Source organism: Nycticebus coucang, chromosome 5 (genome assembly GCF_027406575.1).
Source record: "Nycticebus coucang isolate mNycCou1 chromosome 5, mNycCou1.pri, whole genome shotgun sequence".
Classification (NCBI taxonomy): Eukaryota; Metazoa; Chordata; class Mammalia; order Primates; family Lorisidae; genus Nycticebus; species Nycticebus coucang.
Genome location: NC_069784.1, coordinates 129418792 through 129440064, shown reverse-complemented (window position 1 = coordinate 129440064; position 21273 = coordinate 129418792). Strand labels below are relative to the sequence as shown.

Below are 21273 nucleotides of genomic sequence, written 5' to 3'. Positions count from 1 at the left end.
AGTGTAATTTAAAACATGCAGCGTATCTTTTCTTTTCTAGTGGAAATTATCTTTGGAGAGCAAAAACGTGTCATTAATGTTACAAAAAATTTAATGACAAGTGACAGAGCACCGAATGTTTAGACACGTGGTTTAACTTGTCTGTTTGCTACATTTGATGGAGTGGATTTTTCTATTTCTTTTTATAAACTCCACTTGCAATGTGGCTTCTTTTTTCATGTAATATGACAAAATGAAAACAACAAGGTCACTCATTGTTTTATGTTGTCAGAATTATTATTTAAGAGGGTGAAAAGTTCAGGAAATGTATTGCCAAGGGGAGGATGATTTAGTGGAGCCTGGCATTTCATCTTTAATTCTTATTAAATTAATAGTTTTGACTTGACACCTGTAGCTCAGTGAGTAGGGCGCGGGCCACATACACCGAAGCCTGGGCCTGCTAAACAACAATGATAACTGCAATCAAAAAATAGCTGGGCATTGCTGTGGGCGTCTGTAGTCCCAGCTACTCAGGAGGCTGAGGCAAGAGAATCACTTTAAGCCCAGGAGTTGGAGGTTGCTGTGAGCTGTGATGCCATGGCACTCTACTGAGGGCGACATAGTGGGACTGTCTCAAAAATAAATAAATTAATTAATCAATTAATAGGTGTTCATAGGCCAATATAGGTTCTCATTTATATTGGTGTGTATAGATGTATGTATATATATTCCCTTTATATAGTCTGTCTATGTTAATAGAAATATTTCTATATGATGGCATCTATTTTCATATAATGATATTAATTTTATTACATAGCTATTTAATTGGTATATGATGGGGATGCATATTTATATATACACTAATTTTTAAATTTAATTCCCTTTAAGTTAATTAGAATTGATATTCCAATATTCATGTAGCTATGCTCATCACAGAAATTGTTATGGTAGTAGTATTAAATGGTAAATGGTAATATTAAATTTTATTGATTCAGGATTTATGAATAATTCAAACATTATGGTGCAATTGATGGTTTGAGCAGAGAAAATGTGATGATTTCAATTTATAATTAAGGTTTAAATTAGAGACGGTATGTTCTAGAAAGCATGTTCTAGTTTTCGTTTTAAGTTTACTTTCAGAGTACAAATACAAATAACTTATTCGTTCTGTACTTTCAAATAAGGAGGTGAGCCTTTGGTAAGTTTTATTTTATTCATTGCCTTCTATTTTGATCACAATTCCCATATAGTTCCCAAGAGTCTATTTCATTATGGAGCATGTGTGTGTGTGCATGTGTGTTGGGGGCTGGTGGTGGTTCTTTTAAAGTATGGGTAAAATGATTATTAAGAAAACATTCAAACAAACCAGCCATTTAAAAATCACAGGGGTCTTCTGAATCTTTTCCCAGCAGTCTGGGAAGTCATATGTTTATCAGACCTTGAACTAAATAAACATGTTTCAAGAATATATATAGAGAACATGTTTCAAGAATATGTTTGAATAAATGTAGGTGCTCTTATGAGAAATAAAATACACATTTAAAAATATTATTGATGTTTTTGTTTTTACATTACAGACTTTTTTTTTCCTAACACTGAGCACTAACATTCAAATCGTATTTGTATGTGGAAGCCTTCAATATTATATAATGTTGACATGAGATTCTCATATTTCAAAATATTATGAAATACAGATATAGGTCAAAATTCCTAATCTCCTTTGACATGACAGGGTTAAATTGACTTGTGTTTATAGATTCAACCTAACATTTCCTGTTTTTTTTTTTAACAAAAGTATACACTGTGTAAAAACAGAACTAGAAGAAATGCTTCTTATTTTCAGATTCATGTCACAGGTGGCATCGCTGTGACCTGGAGGTTACCCTTGACAGATCTCTCTCCTTTCCCTCAGCTCCGAGCGAGCCCCTCTCCCTCTGACATCTTTATCTGCTCAGCTTCCAGCTGTCTTGAAGTGAGAAATCCACTAGTTAGAGGAAAACCAGCATAATCGCTTCAACTGTCCTCAGGATCGATAAGAAAACAGTAACCAAATTGATCCTCATATTTCCTACTGGATAGTTCAACCTTTTTGTGGGAAAAATGAGACTTGAAAAGAGATTTCCATATTTTTATACGCATTCCCACGTGCAGGGGCCAAGCAACATCTTGGTACAAGTGACCTCGGTGTCCGAGGTTTCAGATTTCACTAGAATTTTGTGGTAGCAAGCACAGATAAAATAAATGGATCATAGACCCTTATTAGGAACTGTATTAAATTTGGTTCATGGTTTTGGTTATAATAAGGTTTAGTTAGAAGGAGGGAGTTAATCACAAAAGTGGAAAAGGAATCATGTAAACAGGATTCCCTCCACCTTTATTTTGTTGCTCCAATAAATGGATGAAATTTCTTAAGAAAAAACACAACTTATTGGACAGTTCTTCAGGTAAACACAAGATTTTTTTACTGAATTCCTGTAGCAAGGGGATCCTGAGAATATTTACCAGACTACTACTTGCGGTACTGAGTTTATAAATTCTGAAAATAATCTGTTATTTGAGCCTAATTTATATATACATGCAGTAGCCAGCATGGAAAGTACCCAGCTGGGTAGGAGGCCAATTGGTTTTCTCTATTTCTTTGAGAAATAAGGGCCATGAATTTCCATAAAGCAAATGAGTTTGGAGTGAATGTAGTGCTGATCAGTAACAACTCCCCTCTGAGTCAGAGCACCGGTGAGCCTGGGGGCAGAGGGAACAGTAGTCTCAGAGCTGAGGAGAGTAACAGGAAGCCCTTGTCATTTTCCTGTTTCCTGAATGGACCCCTGCGGAGGTAGGAAAGGGCACTGGGAATCAGGTCTACCACCTGCAGAGAATCAGCCCTGGGTTTCTAGTGCTAGTCAGGATATTGGAGATTGATCTAAGCTGGATCTAAGTTAAACTGAGGGAGAGAAGAGAGCTGTTAGTGAGGGAAAGGGAAAGTGTGGGTGGCCCGCACGGTGTCAGGCAGGTGTGAGGACAGATGTGTCTCCACTGGTGGTGCTCCTCTCCTACCCTGGGCTGGTCGGTGTTTTATTCTCAGGAGAGCATGCATCTGTGTGATGACAAACATTCCAGGGAGAAGAAAAAGAAATCTTGAATATAGCAACAAGTTTTAAAACAATTAAACAACAACAACGATTAAAAAAAAATTAAAAAAAAAACTTGAAACCCAAACAAAAACACCTTGTCCCCCCACCCCAAAGTCCTCGAATAGGAGGTAGATAAGGAGTAGCATTTGGAAACACCTTATGGGCCATTTTATTCTAAGTTGCTTTATAAATGGGACCTCTTCTCTTTTGGAAGTCTCTGACATTCTTAGACAATAATGTTCACTGATCTCAAAGCATGGTGCTTTGGACCGCATGTGTTATGATGGAGGGGAAAGTACAGAATTTAATAATGCTGCATCTTGAGGCTGTGCTGAGTAAGGGACGCTACATGCGTGCACCACTTTCTTATTTGGGAAGTGTCAGAACTCTGCTATGTCCCTCAAAGCCAGCAGGATGCAGAGGTTTGCCCTGCCTGGGGGTCCTTTGGGAGCTTACTGAGCATGGCAGGCCTGTGTCTGAGCCCTCCTAACTCAGAGCTGTAGCTGCAGAAGCTGAGTCTACCAGCCACTTGTAGACTAAAAGAGGCACTGGCTGATTTGGAGGCTTGGTTGTTTTGGTGTCCCAGCAGTGCAGGGTGGTGGCAGTGCTGCCATAATGTAACACAGACTATGAAAAATAATCAGTACAGCCTGGGAGCACAGCTCCTGAGGGGAACGGGAGAAGGAGAGCCTCTGAGGCACCTGAATTTTGCCCATATCCTATAGTCCTGGGGCATTTCTGCCCTCCTGAAAATGAGGAAAAATAATTGCTGTTCTTCCCAGAGGTTCTTCTGTTCTGTCCTTTTGATTCAGGGTTCTGCCGTTCAGGGCTAGGCAGGGATCCCCCATTTTCTAGGTCTAGGTGAGCTCAGAAATCAGTCTCATCACAGACCCCCATCTTTAGGCATAAACAGACCCTTCCCTGGGCTGCATTCAAGCAAGGTTGGGAAAAAGCAGCCTGACTGGTGTGTCATGGGGCAGTTCCTCCAGGAGCTCCTCACCGGGGGCAAGGACTGCAAAGACAGAATTCCTTAGCTAATTTTAGGGTTATTTTCAGCCCGCAGACCCCTGGCCAACTGAACTTAAGCTCCTCAAACCTCCCTGGCCGTAGGGTAAGCAGAACAGTACTTAAACCCTGGAAAGAAGGCCCAGGAAGGCTGTCCACTTGCTCCCCCGCCACTGCCAGAGGCTCCGTCTTCCCTTTTGATCTCTTGTCTTTCAACAAAACCTGTCCTTTCACTTACTGGAGTGGTCTGTGGTTTCATTCTTTGAACCCCAAGATCAAGGACCCAACACAGAGAGAAATTCCAGCTATGCTTTTGGGCAATGGAATCACAGTCACTACCCGGTCATGCAAATATAATGCCCTGGTGTTGGTTAATTAAAGCAGTGTGGCCATGCCCAAGTTAACAAAGCTTATTCCAGCTACTCTGGGCTATGACTATGTTCAGTTTTACCCGGGCTCTTACAGAAAGGGCTCTCTTTTTCTCTTTTCCTGTATCTTCCTCAGTTTACACCACTTCTCTCATTTCCATCTGGTGTTTTGTAACCCTGTGCAATGAATATTGAGGATTTTCTAATCTGACTAGTGCAAATGATGCATTTGAGGCAAAACAGCGGAAGTTTCTTTTAAGAGGCTTGAAAGGGAATAGAATGTGAGAGCCTGTTTTCAAGATTTAGATCCTTTCAAAAATTGAATTGCAAGGTAAGAAGGAGAACATTCTAGGAAAATTTTAAAACAACTTTTTTTTTTTTCCTGGAAGGTTTTTGTTGCTGAACATTCCCATTGTGGCATGTTGGACAACATCAAGGTGAATTTTCCCTACTGGGCCTAACACAAATACTCATTTTTCTTTATGAATATGCTTATTGCTATGAATGCTATTTGTTGGAATTTGAGCAAAAAAAAAAAAAACCAACCTATTTTTCAGTTGTACAGGTTTACATTTCATGCACATGGTTTGGAATGAGAAGCAAACTAAATAAATTTGATTCAAGAGTTAGCTTTGAATAGCATAACTCATTGAGAGGTACAGAGAGAGAAAAATACAGTTACCATAAAGATCGTGAGTACCCCCTGCATGAGACACAGTTACGGTTCTTTCCACACCAGAAGTGGAGACATATACTCTGAAAGATTTATTTTTTATTATTATTCTTTTTAGTTACCTTGAAACATATAGGATGTTCTGATGAATATTGAACCATTTTTACACTAGAAAAGAAATGGTATAGTTTTGTGTTGTTTCCCCAAGCACAGAAGTTTTCTTGAAACCCAGAGCTCTAATACTATCTAGGGTAGCTGCCCATGCTCAGCGTGGCCTTTGATAGGTCCTGTTTCTGATTTGATCAAGTCTACAGAATCTTTCCAACGTTGACTAGGCTGCTACCTGCTGTACAGAAAGCCTGAGTACTTTTTAGAGATAATTTCTTTGGATAAGGAGTAAGAAGGCAAACCAACTTTCTCTGACTGACAGCAAGGTATGTTGCTGTCAGGATGATCAAAATAAGGAAGCTCTTTCCTCCCCTCCTTTTCCTTTTTTGGTTCTACTTGGTTTTCCCAAATAAATACTAAGCCTCCTGCATTGCCTCAAAGTACGCTCAAGAAGCATCTTACCTATTGCACTGGAGTTGTATTTTACTTTAAAGCAAATGAAGTTTGTTTGCATGCAATTGGATCAGAGACTAAGTTTTTGGAAGTTGAGAGAAAAAGGAGGTGCTCACGCCAGGTGCCACCAAAGGTCATAGGACTATTCTTCCTATGGGCCCTGGGGTCTGGGCCCTGAACTCGAGCTTTAAACATTAGTTTCCAGGACATTTAGCTCTGAGACGCAAACCTGAACTGCTCTCAAAGTTCAGAGGAAGAAGTAACACCCCCACCTTCCTCTGTCATTTTGTAAAGTTTAAGTGCAATCTCGAGTGCGGATTTTAATGACGTTCTCCTTTAGTTCAAGTGTCTAGGAAATGCCAAGTGAGTTGAGAAAAAGTGTATTATTAAATTTGTATTAAATGCATGTGGAAAGAAACCCCAGAAAATTGATCTTTTGCTGACTCTCTGCCCAGAGTCTAGAATCATTTTTTATATATCTGAATCAGGAGGTGCTTCCAAAGATTGATACATTTAATTTTAATGATGTCTGAGCACTTAAAATGTCTTTAAATTGCACACACAGCATTTATTCAATGTTACAAAGCACCTTCAATCCACCCTCAACCTCCTTTTCATATCCTAAAGTCTCAGTGTCAATGGTCCTTACACTTGTAACTCAACTGCCCTGGATATGATGACCTGCTTGCCTGCTCCTTTGAGAAATGCCATGGTTTTGCATGACAAGAGCTTGAACATCTGCCACACACTAGCACAGGAAGCTGCTGGCGTTTGATTTTGTTTACATCTTGAACAGTGAGAAAGGTATGTAATTCCCTGCACTTTTCACATTTCTGATGACAGCAGAGAATGAGGACTCTGAGTTGAAATGATCCAGGTAAATTCGACTGGCTCCTGGATGGATGTCCCAGAGTTGGACCTTTTAGTTGACTTTTGCTTTAGATCTTAATGACAGTGGTCTTAGCTACAACCTGGGTGCCTCTGACCATGACCCTGAACCATTCAGTGGGAAAGGCTGCAGGGACTCAGCATTTGTGAAGTTGCACAGCTGTTCTCACTCTTTTCCTTAGCCTATGCCATATGGCCCACGAGAAAAGAATTAGGTTGAGAATTTTGGCAAGAATCTTGATGTTTCTGCAATGGCAGCAAAATTCCTGAAGATACTTATTTTCTGTGGGTGGATATTTCTATGAAGAGGATTGTATTTCTGCCAGCAATAGTTCTTGGTTAGAGCTGCCCTCAGGAATAGCTGGGGTAGGTGTGTCTCCTTGGGAGGTACCATGTTCTACCCCATGTTCTGGCATTGGCTAGAACTATCCAGAAGGGTTAGTGTCAGCTTCTGCAGTATTCAAGGCTGAAGTTGCAAAAAAAAATTGTCTAGTGGACATCTCATCTTGGTAATTGCCAGTAGACAGAGAATATGTATAAACTAATTGTCTTTTTTATGTGAGATGCATTGCACCATTTTGAATGAAACATTTCATGTAAAGATTACCTAAAAGATCTCATTGTTAGCTTTCAAACACTTGACTTAAGGCCTTGGAATGCTCTGGGGGCTTTACAATAAATGTGGTCAGAGAGGATCTTTTCAGAGGTAATTCTTTTATACCTCAGACACATTTTCCTACTGGGCTTTGCTATTTATGCTTCCAAATTTCAACTTTTGCTTGGATCCTGGGATGTAAACAGCATGCTGTGATAACCTGATAACCCCAGAAACAGAATGTTGCTGGTGTCTTTTAAGTGATATTAAAGGAGCTAAGGGCACCTTTTACCAATATTGAAATTCACAACTGTATGGATATTAATTTTTTTTTTTTTTTTTGGAGAGACAGAGTCTTACTTTATCACCCTTGGTAGAGTGGCTGTGGCATCACACAGCTCACAGCAACCTCCAACCCTGGGCTTAGGTGATTCTCTTGTCTTAGCCTCCTAGGACTACAGGCACCCACTACAATGCCTGGCTACTTTTTTTGTTGTTGCTGCAGTTTGGCCGGGGCTGGGTTTGAATCTGCCACCCTTGGTATATGGGGCCGGTGCCCTACCCACTGAGCCACAGGCACCGCCCATACGGATATTAATTTTATCAACACGGATCATATTATTGGAGGAAATGAATATCTTCTTATCTACTCAAAGCTGTTTTTTAGAAGAGTTTATTTTAAAAATGTCAACTATTTCAATGTTGAGAAGTGTTTCAAAAGGCCACATTTTAGAGCTCTGCCTCTTCGGATGGCCTCTTGGGTGTTGACAGCACAGTTATTTTTTATTTACTTTAGAACATCTTCTTTTTGTAAGTAACCCCCTTCATCGTGTGTTCTATGTAGAGCCTGCAAGATGGCATGGATGAGCTACCTGATATTTGTAGGGAAAGATAGATCAAGTCTTACTAAGCTGCTCTCAACCACAAGGCAGAGAATTCATACTAGGATCTGGTCCTTACGTACAAACAACGATTGTTGAAGAACAACTGTATGAGCAAAAGCAACACAGCATTGTCCCTTCAGAGAACTCATGTTATTACAGTCCATTAAAAGCAAGCATTTTCCTCCCCAGTGACACGTGTACAAATATTTCACTCTGCCTTGTTGTGTTCCATTGGGATCATCCATTTTAATTATGGAAGCTCTGGCAGTGTAGATATGTAAATATACACAGATGAACTACATTTATTCAACATTCTAAATCTTTTTAAGGTCCTGGTTTTAATTACTTTGATTAGAAGATAATAAAAAAATTAAACATAATGCACATCTCTTTTGGCACACAGTATTTGAGAAATAGAGATTACGAGAAACACGGGACTTTGCCAGAAGGAAACATTAAAACACTTGTATTAGTTTTTTTTTTTTTTCCTCAGCTAATGGATACACTGGATGGGTCCATATAACTGTAGCCAACTGGATCTGAGACAGTAAATTCAGTTATGCCAGTCCACAGCAGCTGTCTTGTAGAAATACTGCCTTTGCATGTCTGGTGCATATTTGTGCCTTGTTAGGCTGATGCAGGGATGCAAATATTAAGAAGACAGCACCCTGTTTTCTACTTGTATCTTCACAGATAATGAAAATGTGTTTGATTCAATTAATCAGTGCTGACAAAAGTTCAAAGCAGAGAGATTCTTGGCAAGGCCCATCTGACCTGGCTGTCTACATAGATCAAGTAGAATTGGGAATTGCCAGATCTTTACAGCATTTCCTGACAAAGAAACCCAGTCACAGAGGAGAGCTGTCTTCAAGACACCACTTAGAAGATTGACACTTTACAGGGGAAAACTTGACATTTAGTGGAGATCAAAGAGACTAAAATATCGGTGATGACATTACATCAACACGGTCTTTCAGGAAATATTTTTGGGTTATTGTTAATATTTCAGGTCCACGTAACCGCACAGAATAGAAAAGTGGATCTATATGGTCATTTGAGTCTTTTTGTCTTGAGATTAAGTTTATCGGCTCCATTTGTGTGTGTGTTTAAACTTTTCTGGCATTCAATAATAATCTTTGTCATTTTATCATGCTGATTCAAAAGGCATCAGTATTCTGAACTAGGTTAAAAAAAAAAAAGAAAAAATGTGTAGGACGCATGCAGGATGGAGAAGCGGGTGAGAAAGGAAGGCTACATTTTAATACCTGACTTACTGTGTGGATGCAGTGATGAGCTCATTGGCTGACTAGTACCTCTGTGAACACTTAGATGGGAATTGCACATTTAAAATTGGAGAGCAAATTACTGAAAGGCTCAAATGGAAAATCCCCTGTTAGGACTCTTAGAAACTCTGTGTGGTGCACAGAGTCAACCTTTCTGCAGCTGACACGTGACTGGATTTCAGGGTGCCTTTCATGTTCGGTAATCTCTTCCCTTGTAATTATGGAGTAAGGTAGGAGAGATGTTATTCTCTGAAACAATACAAAACCAAGAAATGGAGGTGGAAAAGATGTCTTTACCAGATGATAATTGTAAGGTGAACATTAAAATTCAAAAGTAGAATAATATATTCCTTTACAAAACATGGAAAGACTTACCACACAAGGGGCTTTGATCAGAGGTAGCATTTACTTCACATGTTACTATGGTGAATTTAGCAGTTGGTGGTTTTTCTTTGATGAGATCATAAACATTTGCATGAAAATAAAATATTACATACAGAAAGGTTACCTTTTATGCTGACCTTAGTTCACATACCATGGTGTGTTTTCGACCTACTGGGTGTCCTCCTGGGGATTCTGGGCACAAGCCGGACTCACTAGTACCATATATCCCTTCCCTTACAAACGCTCCACGTAGCCTAGACGTCCCCCTGATGTTCAGAGTGGGGTGGCCGGAGAGGAAAGTTTTGATGATTCAAATGCGGGCGCTTTCCCAGGGACGAAGAGCCTCCCACACATTCTTGCAGTGACCTGCTCCACGCACATGGTGGCTTTTAAGCTTGGTGAGGGTCTGAAGGGCGCGAGACCAGTTAGGGTAATGGAGCAGTTTCAGCTTCCAGATTTTCTAGCTGAAAGTGGAGAAAGGGCAAAGACAGTGAGCATTTTGCCTTTTGTGGCAGCACACGTGTACTGAGACTCTTCTGTGTGTGAGCACTGTATTGAGGGCCTTCATGTCGGGGAGGTAGATAGGCTGATCTTGGCTGGGCATCAAGGCTCAACCTGGGGAAAAGGACACAGTCGTGCCATTCCTGGGGCTCATCAAGACCATTGAAGATGCAAGGAGCCCCAAGTTGCCCCCAGACAGGACACAGCCACTGTGACTATCCCTGTGGGTTGAGAGTCAACAGGTGAGGTGGGACTGAGCCCTTTAGCAAACCTACATCCTTTGAACTCAGTTGAATTAGGGAAAAGAGCTTGCTTGCTCTGCAGGGATGAAACTGGTTTTCCCCTCCCCCTTTCTAAATACTAACATTCTTTTTGTTAACAACCCCCATCCTATGTTCCTATTTACCCAGCCTTTCCCTTTATCCAGTCTTCCTGGGCACTTGGGATTCTTTTAACCCTATCTTTTGACATGTTTGTATTTTGCATATAGCTTTGTGTTAGAGACCAATGAAAGGTTTCGGAGAAGTCAGACACTGCTGCATCGTTCCAATCTACCCTCCACGGGAGATAACGTGTACCATGCCATTTCTCCAGGCATTCTCAGACCTCCTGTCTTATGCTGGTGTAGAGTACTTTATTAAACTGATTCACTTCTTACTTATCTCATTCTAAGTTATTTATGATTCTAACACAAACAGAACATGGGACAGGGAACACAGTCCAGGAGCAGGATGTCAAAGAAGACCCTGATTAGTCCACACACAAAAATCACAGGAGTGGGTATTAACACTCAAGAAGCTTTATGCTCTGATGGACTGATGCTTCTGACCATACCAAGGCCACAGAAAAAAGGAGATAGTTTTCTCCCCATTTAGTCCAGATCAACTGTTGCTCTCTTTCATGAGGTTCAAACATTCTGCATTCCCTAACTCCCCCAAAGTACTCACTCTCTGGGAGAGGGAATCCGTGCGCCCCCCCGCCCCCGCCTGCCAGGCTAGCCTCTCCTGCTCAGTGACCTCACAGAAGAGTCCTGCTGGGAGAGGAGTGAAGGTTCAGCAAGATAGCCTCTACAGTTTTAAAGGGACTAGGCCTTCAGCAGTGCATCTTCCACCAGGCTTTGGGTTTATCTGACCCACTTCTCTCCTGTCTCTGTTCCCTTTTGCCCATCATCTGCAATCATTTAATTCAATGATTTCTAACCTACTTACTACAACTAACAATTAAATATTGGTTTTAAGCTTATTAAACCATTATTACTAGCAATGCAAGCACATCAAGATACGACTCTTCTCTTAAGTACCCACATGTATATCGGTAAAGTTAGCAGATGCTAAATTGCATGAAGGTCCAGAAAAGCTCTTAATTCTGATCAGACATGGGATTAGGCACCCAACTCAAAGTCTTGAGAACAAGGTGGATTAAGATTCAAAAGTTGATCTTCAAGACAATAAAGAAAACGTTTTTTTACTCTGTGGCTCCACATGCCAAAAAGGAAGCCTGGCACTTAATTGGACTAGTGAGATAGTAGAGATAACATGTGCCTTATTTATGCATGCACTTTGTTCAGTCCTACACATGTTAATCAGAAAATATACCAAACGAGGCCAGAGACTAAGCATTGGATGGTGCTGGAGTTAGTGCAGGCTGTCCCAGCAGACCCCCCCCTCTCCCCATAGGGCCCTTCTGAACTACAGGCTTCTGGAAAGGGAGATTGCCTCTACCTGGAAGTCCCCTGTGGGGTCTGGACTCACTGCTTCCCTGGTACCACTACTCGTTTCTCTGGGGGAAGGAATACCTTAGACCCTGGAGGAGCTGGGAAGAGGGAACAATTAATTCTAGCCCCTCAGTCTGCCAGAATAATAGTATGGTTCATATGATTATTTGGCAGCTCTCACTTCCAACCCAAACCACTGCTGGGTTTATCATTGCCATCAATGTGTTGTGAAATCAGAAAAACTCATGTTGGCTGCTTGGTCCTGAATTATTCTCCTGTGCCTGATGTTATCAAAGGTAGCTCCTTGTCTACAGATGCAACCTTATTTGTGGTAAGCTTACATGAATTCATATGCTTCTCCTGCCCATGGATTATTCTATGTACTCCTGGATGACCCTGCCCATATAGGTTAATCAAACCAACTTATAATGACTCCTGAACTAGGGTAACAAGTCCCCTCAGTTAGATGTTTATAAATGGGAGAGAGTGGAGCACAGGACATCTATCCACTAAGCGTGGGGATTGCTTTGTGGCTCATCTTTGGCAATGGCAGCTCACCTTGGATTGTAAGTGGATCATTGATTCCAGCTGAATGGGGAGGTTTGCATGGCTGCTCCTGTATTGGGATTAATACCCACAGTGTGGTGGTACGATTCAATACATACCATCAGAAAAGACACTAAGTGGTTGTCTGAAATAAGACCTAGTCTTCCTCACGGGGACTTGTTCAGTTGGGTCTGGGATCCTGGAGTGCCTGGTTGTAGTCCGTACTGCAGCCTAACCTCATCTAGTGGATGGGATTCTGTTGACAATAACCCTAACCCTAATCAGTATTGATTGAAACAAATGGAACAGATTTGGTCCTGGCCTTTGTCAATATGGCTAATCCAACTTGTTGACAGGGTGGCACAATATTTAGGTGGCTGAAAATTTAAGTTGGGCCAAGAACATGCTTGCTGGGCTGACTTGTGAATTGTCAGGAGAAGCAGTTCACTGAGGATCCCTGCCTGTTCGTGCTGATGGAGCTGAACTGCAAGACTTCACTATTTTCTGACCCTGAGTTGTTTCTCCAGCTACTGTGCAGTCAATTAAGAACTGTAACTGCTTGACCACGTGAGCACCACTGTCTGACTACTTTGTGACTGTGGCTCCCAGAGGGGGAGGATTGGTTTGACTACTTCTTGCTGCAAAAGATGATGAACCCTTGGCTCTGAGCCCCTCAACTGGAGTGCAGCGCATTGTGTGTGTGGCAGCAATCTGGATTCATTGTGTCATATCATGAGACACAGAGGCAAATGAACTAGCATTTCATGTTGATATTCCTGCTGTTGGCTCTGGTATGAGTAAGAAACAGTTTTCTCTGGTCCATTGAGTCACATTTTCTATTTCTGGCACACCTAGAGTTGACATAAGCCAACCTGCTTGCTTGCTAAGATATCGCCTTTGGAATTTTGGAATTCTTTGCCATTTTCTAAAAATTCAGGATTATCTAACAAAAACCACATACAGTAATATATTTTCATAGATTTGACAGTTCATAGCAGATACAGTAGATATATACATTAGATATATAGACGCAATATTATTCTACTATTCTCTACCATCAGTTTTCCATTTTTTGTCAACAGTTTTTTAAGCTATAATTTTTCTAGGAAATCTACTGGCAAATCTCTCAGGGCTATTTTTTTTATCCTATTTTGAAAAATAAAATGTTCGAAAAGCTTTTAAGGTTCAAACTGAAGCTTATTTAAGGTACTTTTACTCTTTACCATACAAAGATTGATGTGTATTTCCTGCAGTTTTGAAGATTGAGGAAATTTAAGGGATCATCTTTTTCAACTTCATCAACCTATGAAAAGAAATAGAACCTCGAGAGGTGACACACCCAATTGCATCTGTTGGTTTGACTTTTTTTTTTTTTTTTGGTTTAACATTTTTATAACATTTTGCAGCCACTCTCCTCCACTTCCATTTTCTCTTTCTTATTTGTGAGGTATCCAACGTTGCCACTGAAGCCAATAATAGGCTTAGGTACTTTTGAAGCTGATCAGAGTTTCAGCCAGTAATAGGCTTCAAAAGCTCACTTGTAACAGAAATCATAAAAACAACCACTTAAAAAACCTGTGGAGTTGATAACTCAAAGGCAAAGATCTCCATGTACCAAAGTAACAGGAAATTCATCCCTTACCCCAGGCTCCCTTGCCTGGATCAGACGTATTGGAATCCAGATTACAAAGAGTCCAACTTGTTAGCAAAGGAGAATTCAAGAGGAGGTGGAATAATTTGGTGGTTCCAAGGATCCAGACTTAATCTGCTATATGCTTCCTCCTGCTTTTACTTTTGTTTACTATGATAAAGCAATTTTTTCATTAAAAAAAATCTTTTGGTGGTTACATTTGTTATCCGCTAAGAGGAGCTGACCCTTAGAGTCTGATTGGGAGTAATCACTCAAACCCAGAAATGTGCCTAAATTCCTGAGCAATCAAAAGAGGCTCAGAAACTCCTGCTCGTGAAGGGATCCCTTAAGGAATTACTGGCATTGGATATCAAACTCAAATATGTGATTATTAGGATGGCTTGTACCCAGGCTAATGTTCCATTATTTCATTTAAAAAAATCATAATATATTTTTATATTGGTATGCTTCTCACAGTTGAGTATAGATGACTTTTAAAAGAAATCTATTTCCTGCAGAGATATTTCATTCAAAGCAAAAGAATATGTCAGTTACAATGTTTAGTCTTAGCAATGTGTAGTTTAATGCAATGAAAACATATCCTGAAGCTACATAGACATTTTCCCTTTTAATTATAACCAGAAAGTGTTAAACTTCAAAACAAAGCAAAAGTGCCTTATATGAAATTGTAGTGTCTTGTTTGTATACTGAAATATTTAAATATTTTAAATGGGTGTGAATAAGAATGTAATACTCAATTTTAGGATTCTAATTAATGCCTAAATTATGACATATTGTAATTTATTCCAAAGAACATTGAATTTTTAACAGAGTCACTACTAACTGGGACTGATGGTCTCCAGGGGGTTTTTCAAACTGCTTAGTAAAATCTTCATTCTATGAAAAACAACCTGTGCTCACATAAGTTTGAAAACTTTGGTTTAAAAAGAGAATTTTATGTGTATGCAATACACACATACACCCACACATAAAGTAGGGCTTTCTAAAGCCTTTTTCTTTGGCTGGGACTGGGTTTGAACCTGCCGGGGCTGGTTCAAGAGCCCTACTCCTTGAGCCACAGGCGCCGCCCTTTATAAAGCCTTTTAAATGCTTGACCAAAATAAGATAGGAAACATTTCCTGAAATTTGTTTATGGAGCTTTTCTTAAATTTCACTATGGCCATGGTCTGCAAGAACCTGGTAGAACTTGTGAAGACTGAAGACTTTCACCAAGGAGTAATTCCCTCTGATTCTGTAATCATCAAATGTTAACATCTGAAATCTCTCAATATCCCTTTCATGTAGGCAAAATACTGGTGTTTGAACATTAGAGACTTCTAGTAATAAGGACATTCCTATGTCTCAAACCTTAGAAAAATCTTTTCAGAGTCTTGAAGTTGTATACAGTAAGGAGGTACATATTTTTGTATGGCAATCATACCTCAATAAAGTGGTTTTAAAAAAAGACGAAGACTCTTAGTTATATTGAAATACCTTTCCTTATAATTTCTATCCATTGGCTTTAAGTAGTGGGGTTATATTGGATAAGTACAATTTCCTATTCACATTGATTTAAGCATAAGAAGATAACTATCTTGACTTCTCTGAGTCTTCTACACAGTTGTTTTAACTTCCCTTCACCACCTCAGTTATTCATTCCTACACACAATCTAATTTGCTTTTTGGTTCCTGAAACACATTGTCTACTAGAAGGAGGCTGACATTTCTTTGGGTCTAGATGCTAGGATTCTGTTGATATAATCTATAATTGCAGTGTAGATGTCTCAAGGTGGTATCGTATTCATTGTCCATGAAGTAAAACCCTTATGACCTTTTTTGTATCTGTTATCACTCACATTCTATGTTTGTATAGTTGAATGTTTGGATTAGATTTTTCTCTGTTGACTATTGTCTTTTCAGTCTTGGCTTACTCTTCCAGGATGTTGGGTTCCTCATTCTATGATCCAGGTTATTTAGCATTTCTCTATTGACTGGGACTCTTAAGATGAGCTTCAGTTAAAAGTTTATAAACCTACTTCATCGTACCATTATTATTTAGACAATAATTAAACACAGTGTGGTATTACAGAAATTAACAAAATCTTGTTAAGTCTATTGTTGAAAACACTGTCACTAGAAGGTTAAGCTGATCCCCCTGGTTACCCAGTACTTCTGTATGAAAACATAATTTATTTCACCATAACTCATCATAATCTTGCCTCTTGGAGGTTACTCACTTCCTTTCTAAGTGCTCTCAAAATATATTTTAATGATTTGATCTGAGTCCTAAAAACAATCTGTACAAAGCTAAAAACTGTGATTTTCAGTTGCTACAATATTCCCATTAGATTCGGGACCTTCACCCCCCCCCCCCCGTAGTTTTCTGGGACTCTTCCTATTCCTCCTTGTTCAGAGATTATGATTTGTGTTTCATTAAGTATGTTTCATCTACAACTTCTCTTCATGTTTTAATACCACCAGGAGATGTGACCTCATTCTGAACCTCTCAGGATTCTTGAACAATATCATCCTCTTTATTAGCCCTTAATTCTTTCTTAATGATGTTTCAAGCTGATGACCATTTTCTCTGAAAGAGAGGCTTGAAGAAATACAAGGGTTGAAGAATTGTGCTTTCCCCTGGTCTTCCATTAATATTGAGTCTTTTTCATTGTAACCGGTTAGCAGTGCAGAAGAAAGCTTTCTTTTGAGAAATCACTGAGATGTTTCAGAGACATTTTAGTCCTAAAGTCAGGACACCTACTTTCTCAGACATTACATTAGTGATATCACAACTAATTGGGACCCCAATGTTTCTTCATCTATTCAACATAGTTAAGTTCACTCGTTCCCTTGGGGGCAATATCAGTTGAGAATCTGATTCCTCCTCTCATGGGGAGACATTTGGCAATGTCTGGAGACATTCTGGCTGTCACAACTGGGGGTAGGTGGGTGCAATTGGCATGCAGGGTGAGAAGCCAGGGGAGCTTCTGGGTATCCTATGACCCATGTTTCTCCACAACCAAGGATTGTCTGGTTCAAATGTTGCTAGTGTCAAGATTGAGAAGGCTTGAGTTAAACCACCTCATGGTCTCTTTTGGCAAATTATTTCATTCTTTTTAAGTGTTTTTTATTTTTTTTTTTATAAGGGATAAAATTCAATTTTGAGTGAAAAGGAAAGAGGGAAGATGAAAACACTGAAGCCTCATCAAATGGCTTAGAATAATAATATTAGCCAGTGGCCTGACACTTTGCATGGATAATCACATGTCCTGCTTACATTGTCCTAACTGCTACCATCACCACCTTTCTCACACATGAGGAAATTGAAGCACAGAAATTTTCAGAAACTTACCCAAGGATACCCAAGGTCTGTGTTAGAATTTGGGTAAATAACTGAACCATTTACCTTTTTAAGGTTTTATATTAAAAATTGTGATTGTATTTAATTGTAAAGTTTCCCCTTACCTGCTGAAAATTTAAACATTAAATTTACATATGCTACCATTTATATAAAACATAATGATCTGACCTTTCTATAGGTACAAAATTTTTCTTTAAACTCTATTTGAAAACTAGGTATTTGAAAAGTCTTCATTATCATTTTTTAAATTTAGTGAAAAAATGCATACAATAAAATAAATACATTTATGGTGGGCGATTTCCCCATGTACAGCTATGGCAGGAGGAGGGTTGGACAAGATAATCTTCATTTCTAACATTCTAATAGTTGTGAATATTTTGCACCCTTGATAAATCTCGTTGCATTATTGAGACTTAGATATTTGCTTTTGATTACTTACTTTTAGCCACTTGAAATTCCATTTGTCTCATTGAATTTCTTCCTTTCCTTTCCTTTTCTTCTTCTCTCTTTCTCTTTGTTTCTTTCTTCCTTCCTTCCTTTCTTTTTTTCTGAAACAGGTTGCTGTCAAGCTTGCTGCAGTCTCAAATTCTTGGGCTCAAGCAATCCTCCTGCCTCAGCCTTCCAAGTAGCTGGGACTATAAGCGTGTGTTACCATGCCTGGTTATTTACAATTTTTTTTTTGAAAAATGCCCAGGCTGGTTTCAAACTCCTGGCCTCAGGTGATTATCCTATCTAGGCCCCCCAAAATACTGTCCTATTGAAATTTTGAAGCAATCAGTAAAATGTTAAGTTTTAAGATTCTGTGAGAGAGTGACATGTATCACTTCCTTTCCCAAAGAATAGCTTATGAAGAACATCTTTTTTTAAGTTGACGTTTTGAATCTGAATGAACCCATATTTAATTATATTTGGGGATTTTAAAATATAAGAAAAGAATGGAGAACAGCAAGAGTGGGATATTCTTGCTGCATTGGTAAATTAGGATGAGTTAAATAGATGATTTTATTGTCAAATGGGTAGTAGTCCTATTCTAGTCCACATTCACTATATACATTTTTTTGGTCAAAGTTTTAAAAATTTTTCTTTGATTTTTCTGGAGCAAGAGATTCTTATTTCCACAGACTTTGCTTTTCTAGTGCATGTCTTAGGGGAATCCATTACATCACAATCAGACATTTAATTTTTCTGCTTTAAGGGACTTAGGTGCAATATTGGAAACTCTGGATTATTTACATAAACCTCCTAGATATATCTTTTAAAACTATTTATAAAGTTCTTTTTTAAAAAAAGAAACAATCTAGGTATGGTTTGCTACATTTTATAGATTTCTAGTATTCCTGAGATTTCTTGTGTCTGTGTAGAAAACAAAATAGTAGGAAGAAGGTCACTGCGTTCAGACATGAAATAGACTCTGTAGATTCTCTCTTTTTCCTGCCTGCCTTCCCACCTCCTTCCTTCCCTTCACTCCCAATAAATACTATGCTTTATGTAGACAAATGATCCAAATTCTTATCCTCATATTTATTTTTAGACTGAGAGGGGCATTACTGTAAATTGTGATGAAGCTTTCAGCTTATATTTATTCAGTATCTAATAATGATACATAGTCAATCTATCAGGCTGATTAGCTTTTTGTGTGTGTTCCTAATACATTCAAGTGCTGAGAGTGTAAGTGATTTATTTCCCTTGATTCATAAAGAATGAGGCAACAAATACTCTGTTCCATTTGCACTCATTCCCCACCAGTGGGGTTAATATACATGAGTATTCACTCCAGCACACACGCAGCTGGCAACAACAATGATTAGCTCACATGGTGTGATGAGAGCTGGCCTCACGGCATTTTGATATATGTCATGAAAACTGTTCATTAATGCTTGAAATCAATCTTCTTTCTAGCCTCCCCTGGCCATACCAGATTACCATGGCAAAAGGCAGAAGCCATAGAAATCTGGCTGTAACACTTCTTTTCATCACAAAAAATTTCACTTCACTTCAAACCCAGGAACTCTACTGTAAAAGGAAAAAAAAAATTCTGACAGAAAAGGAAGAAGGCTGACAGAGTCGTGGCCCCTGATTCATGATTTCCAGATTGAAATAATAATTAGAAAAGGATAATTATCAGTAACACTTATTTTATTCTAGAAATATGTAGTTCTCACAATGTCTTCCCCAATGTAATTTTATAATTTTTGTCAAATTGCTGCAATAGGCAAGTGTTTATTCACAACCTGCCAAAAGATACAGCAATCATACTGACATTCAAAACTTAATGGCTAGTTTGTGATAGGTCATATTCATTCAAATGAGCCTTTCCATTAAGGTTAGAGGAAAAGTGCAAAAGCAAAAAAAGTACCATGAAACTCCATTTCAAATTCATAAAGTTAGAAAGTAAAAAAAAATATGGTGTTGTAGAAAGTTAAAAGTGGGCGGCGCCTGTGGCTCAGTGAGTAGGGTGCCGGCCCCATATACTGAGGGTGGTGGGGTCGAACCTGGCCCCAGCCAAACTGCACAAAAATAAATAAATAAAAGTTAAAAGAGAAAAATAGGCACTTTTCACAATTAGTTCCTAAAGCTATGTGAGATGAAAAATAAAGATTGATATGTTCCAAAGTGCTAAATCTCAATAATTGAGAATATTTTCATGATTTCAAAATGGCAATTCACTTCCTAAATTTAGTCAAATAAGATGACATCTCAATTTAAGTTAATTTTTAGAGAAAAAATTGTTGCTATATGTTTATCAGTCAGTTACATTAATTTGAGCAATAAGCACATGTACTAATTATATTAGAACACTAACAGTTAAAATGAAATCTCCCTGAAAAATCAGAGATCAGTCATGGCTCTGAGAAGGGTGAGAACACGGTAAGGCACATTTATTAAGAGCCTGGGTTATAAAATCAAATTTAACTGGAGTCAGTCCTCAGCCACCACTTTTTAACTATGACCATAGACAGGTTCCTTTCTTAAATATTAGTTTACTCAAATGTAGAGATTATAATCCATATCCAATATGATTAAAAAAGATATCCCATCCCAGGCACAAACTGGTTAATGAATGTTAGTATTAATAGTCTTAAAGCCAAATTTTTCTGAGAATGAACAAATTTCTACACTTGATCTTAGACAAAAGGCTGAGAAGTAATGATGAACATATTTCTAATAAATAATATTTTCACTGTCGGATTATAAGTAATTTATAGAAACACAACAAGTTATTCTGCTGTTTATGAAATATTATTTAATTTGAACCTAGATAAACTTTGATTCTAGAAGTGAATAAAGAGGCACACTGATATCATCGGTGCACGTGCGCGCGCGCGCGCACACACACACACACACACACACAATACTGGAACCATTTTCTTTTTAAACCATAGACTTTTGATTTCATCCCCAAAGTATGCATTAATGTGGTCCAGTGCTATAATTTTCTGAGCCATTCTCATTTAGAGTTTTCGTCATGGAGTTGAAATTATTTTTTTCCCAAATTAGCTCTCCACAGATGTCTTGCAAAAAACTGAAACCCAGATTTGAGAGATATGGAGTTGATTTTAGAAATTAGGCTTCTGCGTTTAGTTTAGCTACAGATAATAGTTGGTATAATCCTCGTGCAAAGCATCTACTGGTTTTTCGATCTGCTATTTCTACTAAAATGTTAAGGAGTTCTTTAAGAATAGTATTCACAGAGTTTAGGAATGGCCTTGCCATATTAATGAAAAAGAATTAGCCTGACATACCCTAACGTTAGCTTCATTGTTATTACATCA

At 38.7% G+C, this 21273-nt stretch overlaps 1 protein-coding gene across 1 annotated transcript in view; it reads right to left on the bottom strand.

Annotated features, from left to right (window-relative positions):
• Positions 1 to 10011: 10011 nt before the first annotated feature.
• OPRM1 (opioid receptor mu 1) overlaps positions 10012 to 21273 on the bottom strand; it is a 58333-nt gene continuing 47071 nt past the window's right edge. Inside the window, exon 4 of the mRNA XM_053591328.1 lies at positions 10012 to 10212. Within this exon, the coding sequence (XP_053447303.1) occupies positions 10174 to 10212 (39 nt within the window). The 3' untranslated portion in view covers positions 10012 to 10173. The remainder of the gene's footprint in view (positions 10213 to 21273) is intronic.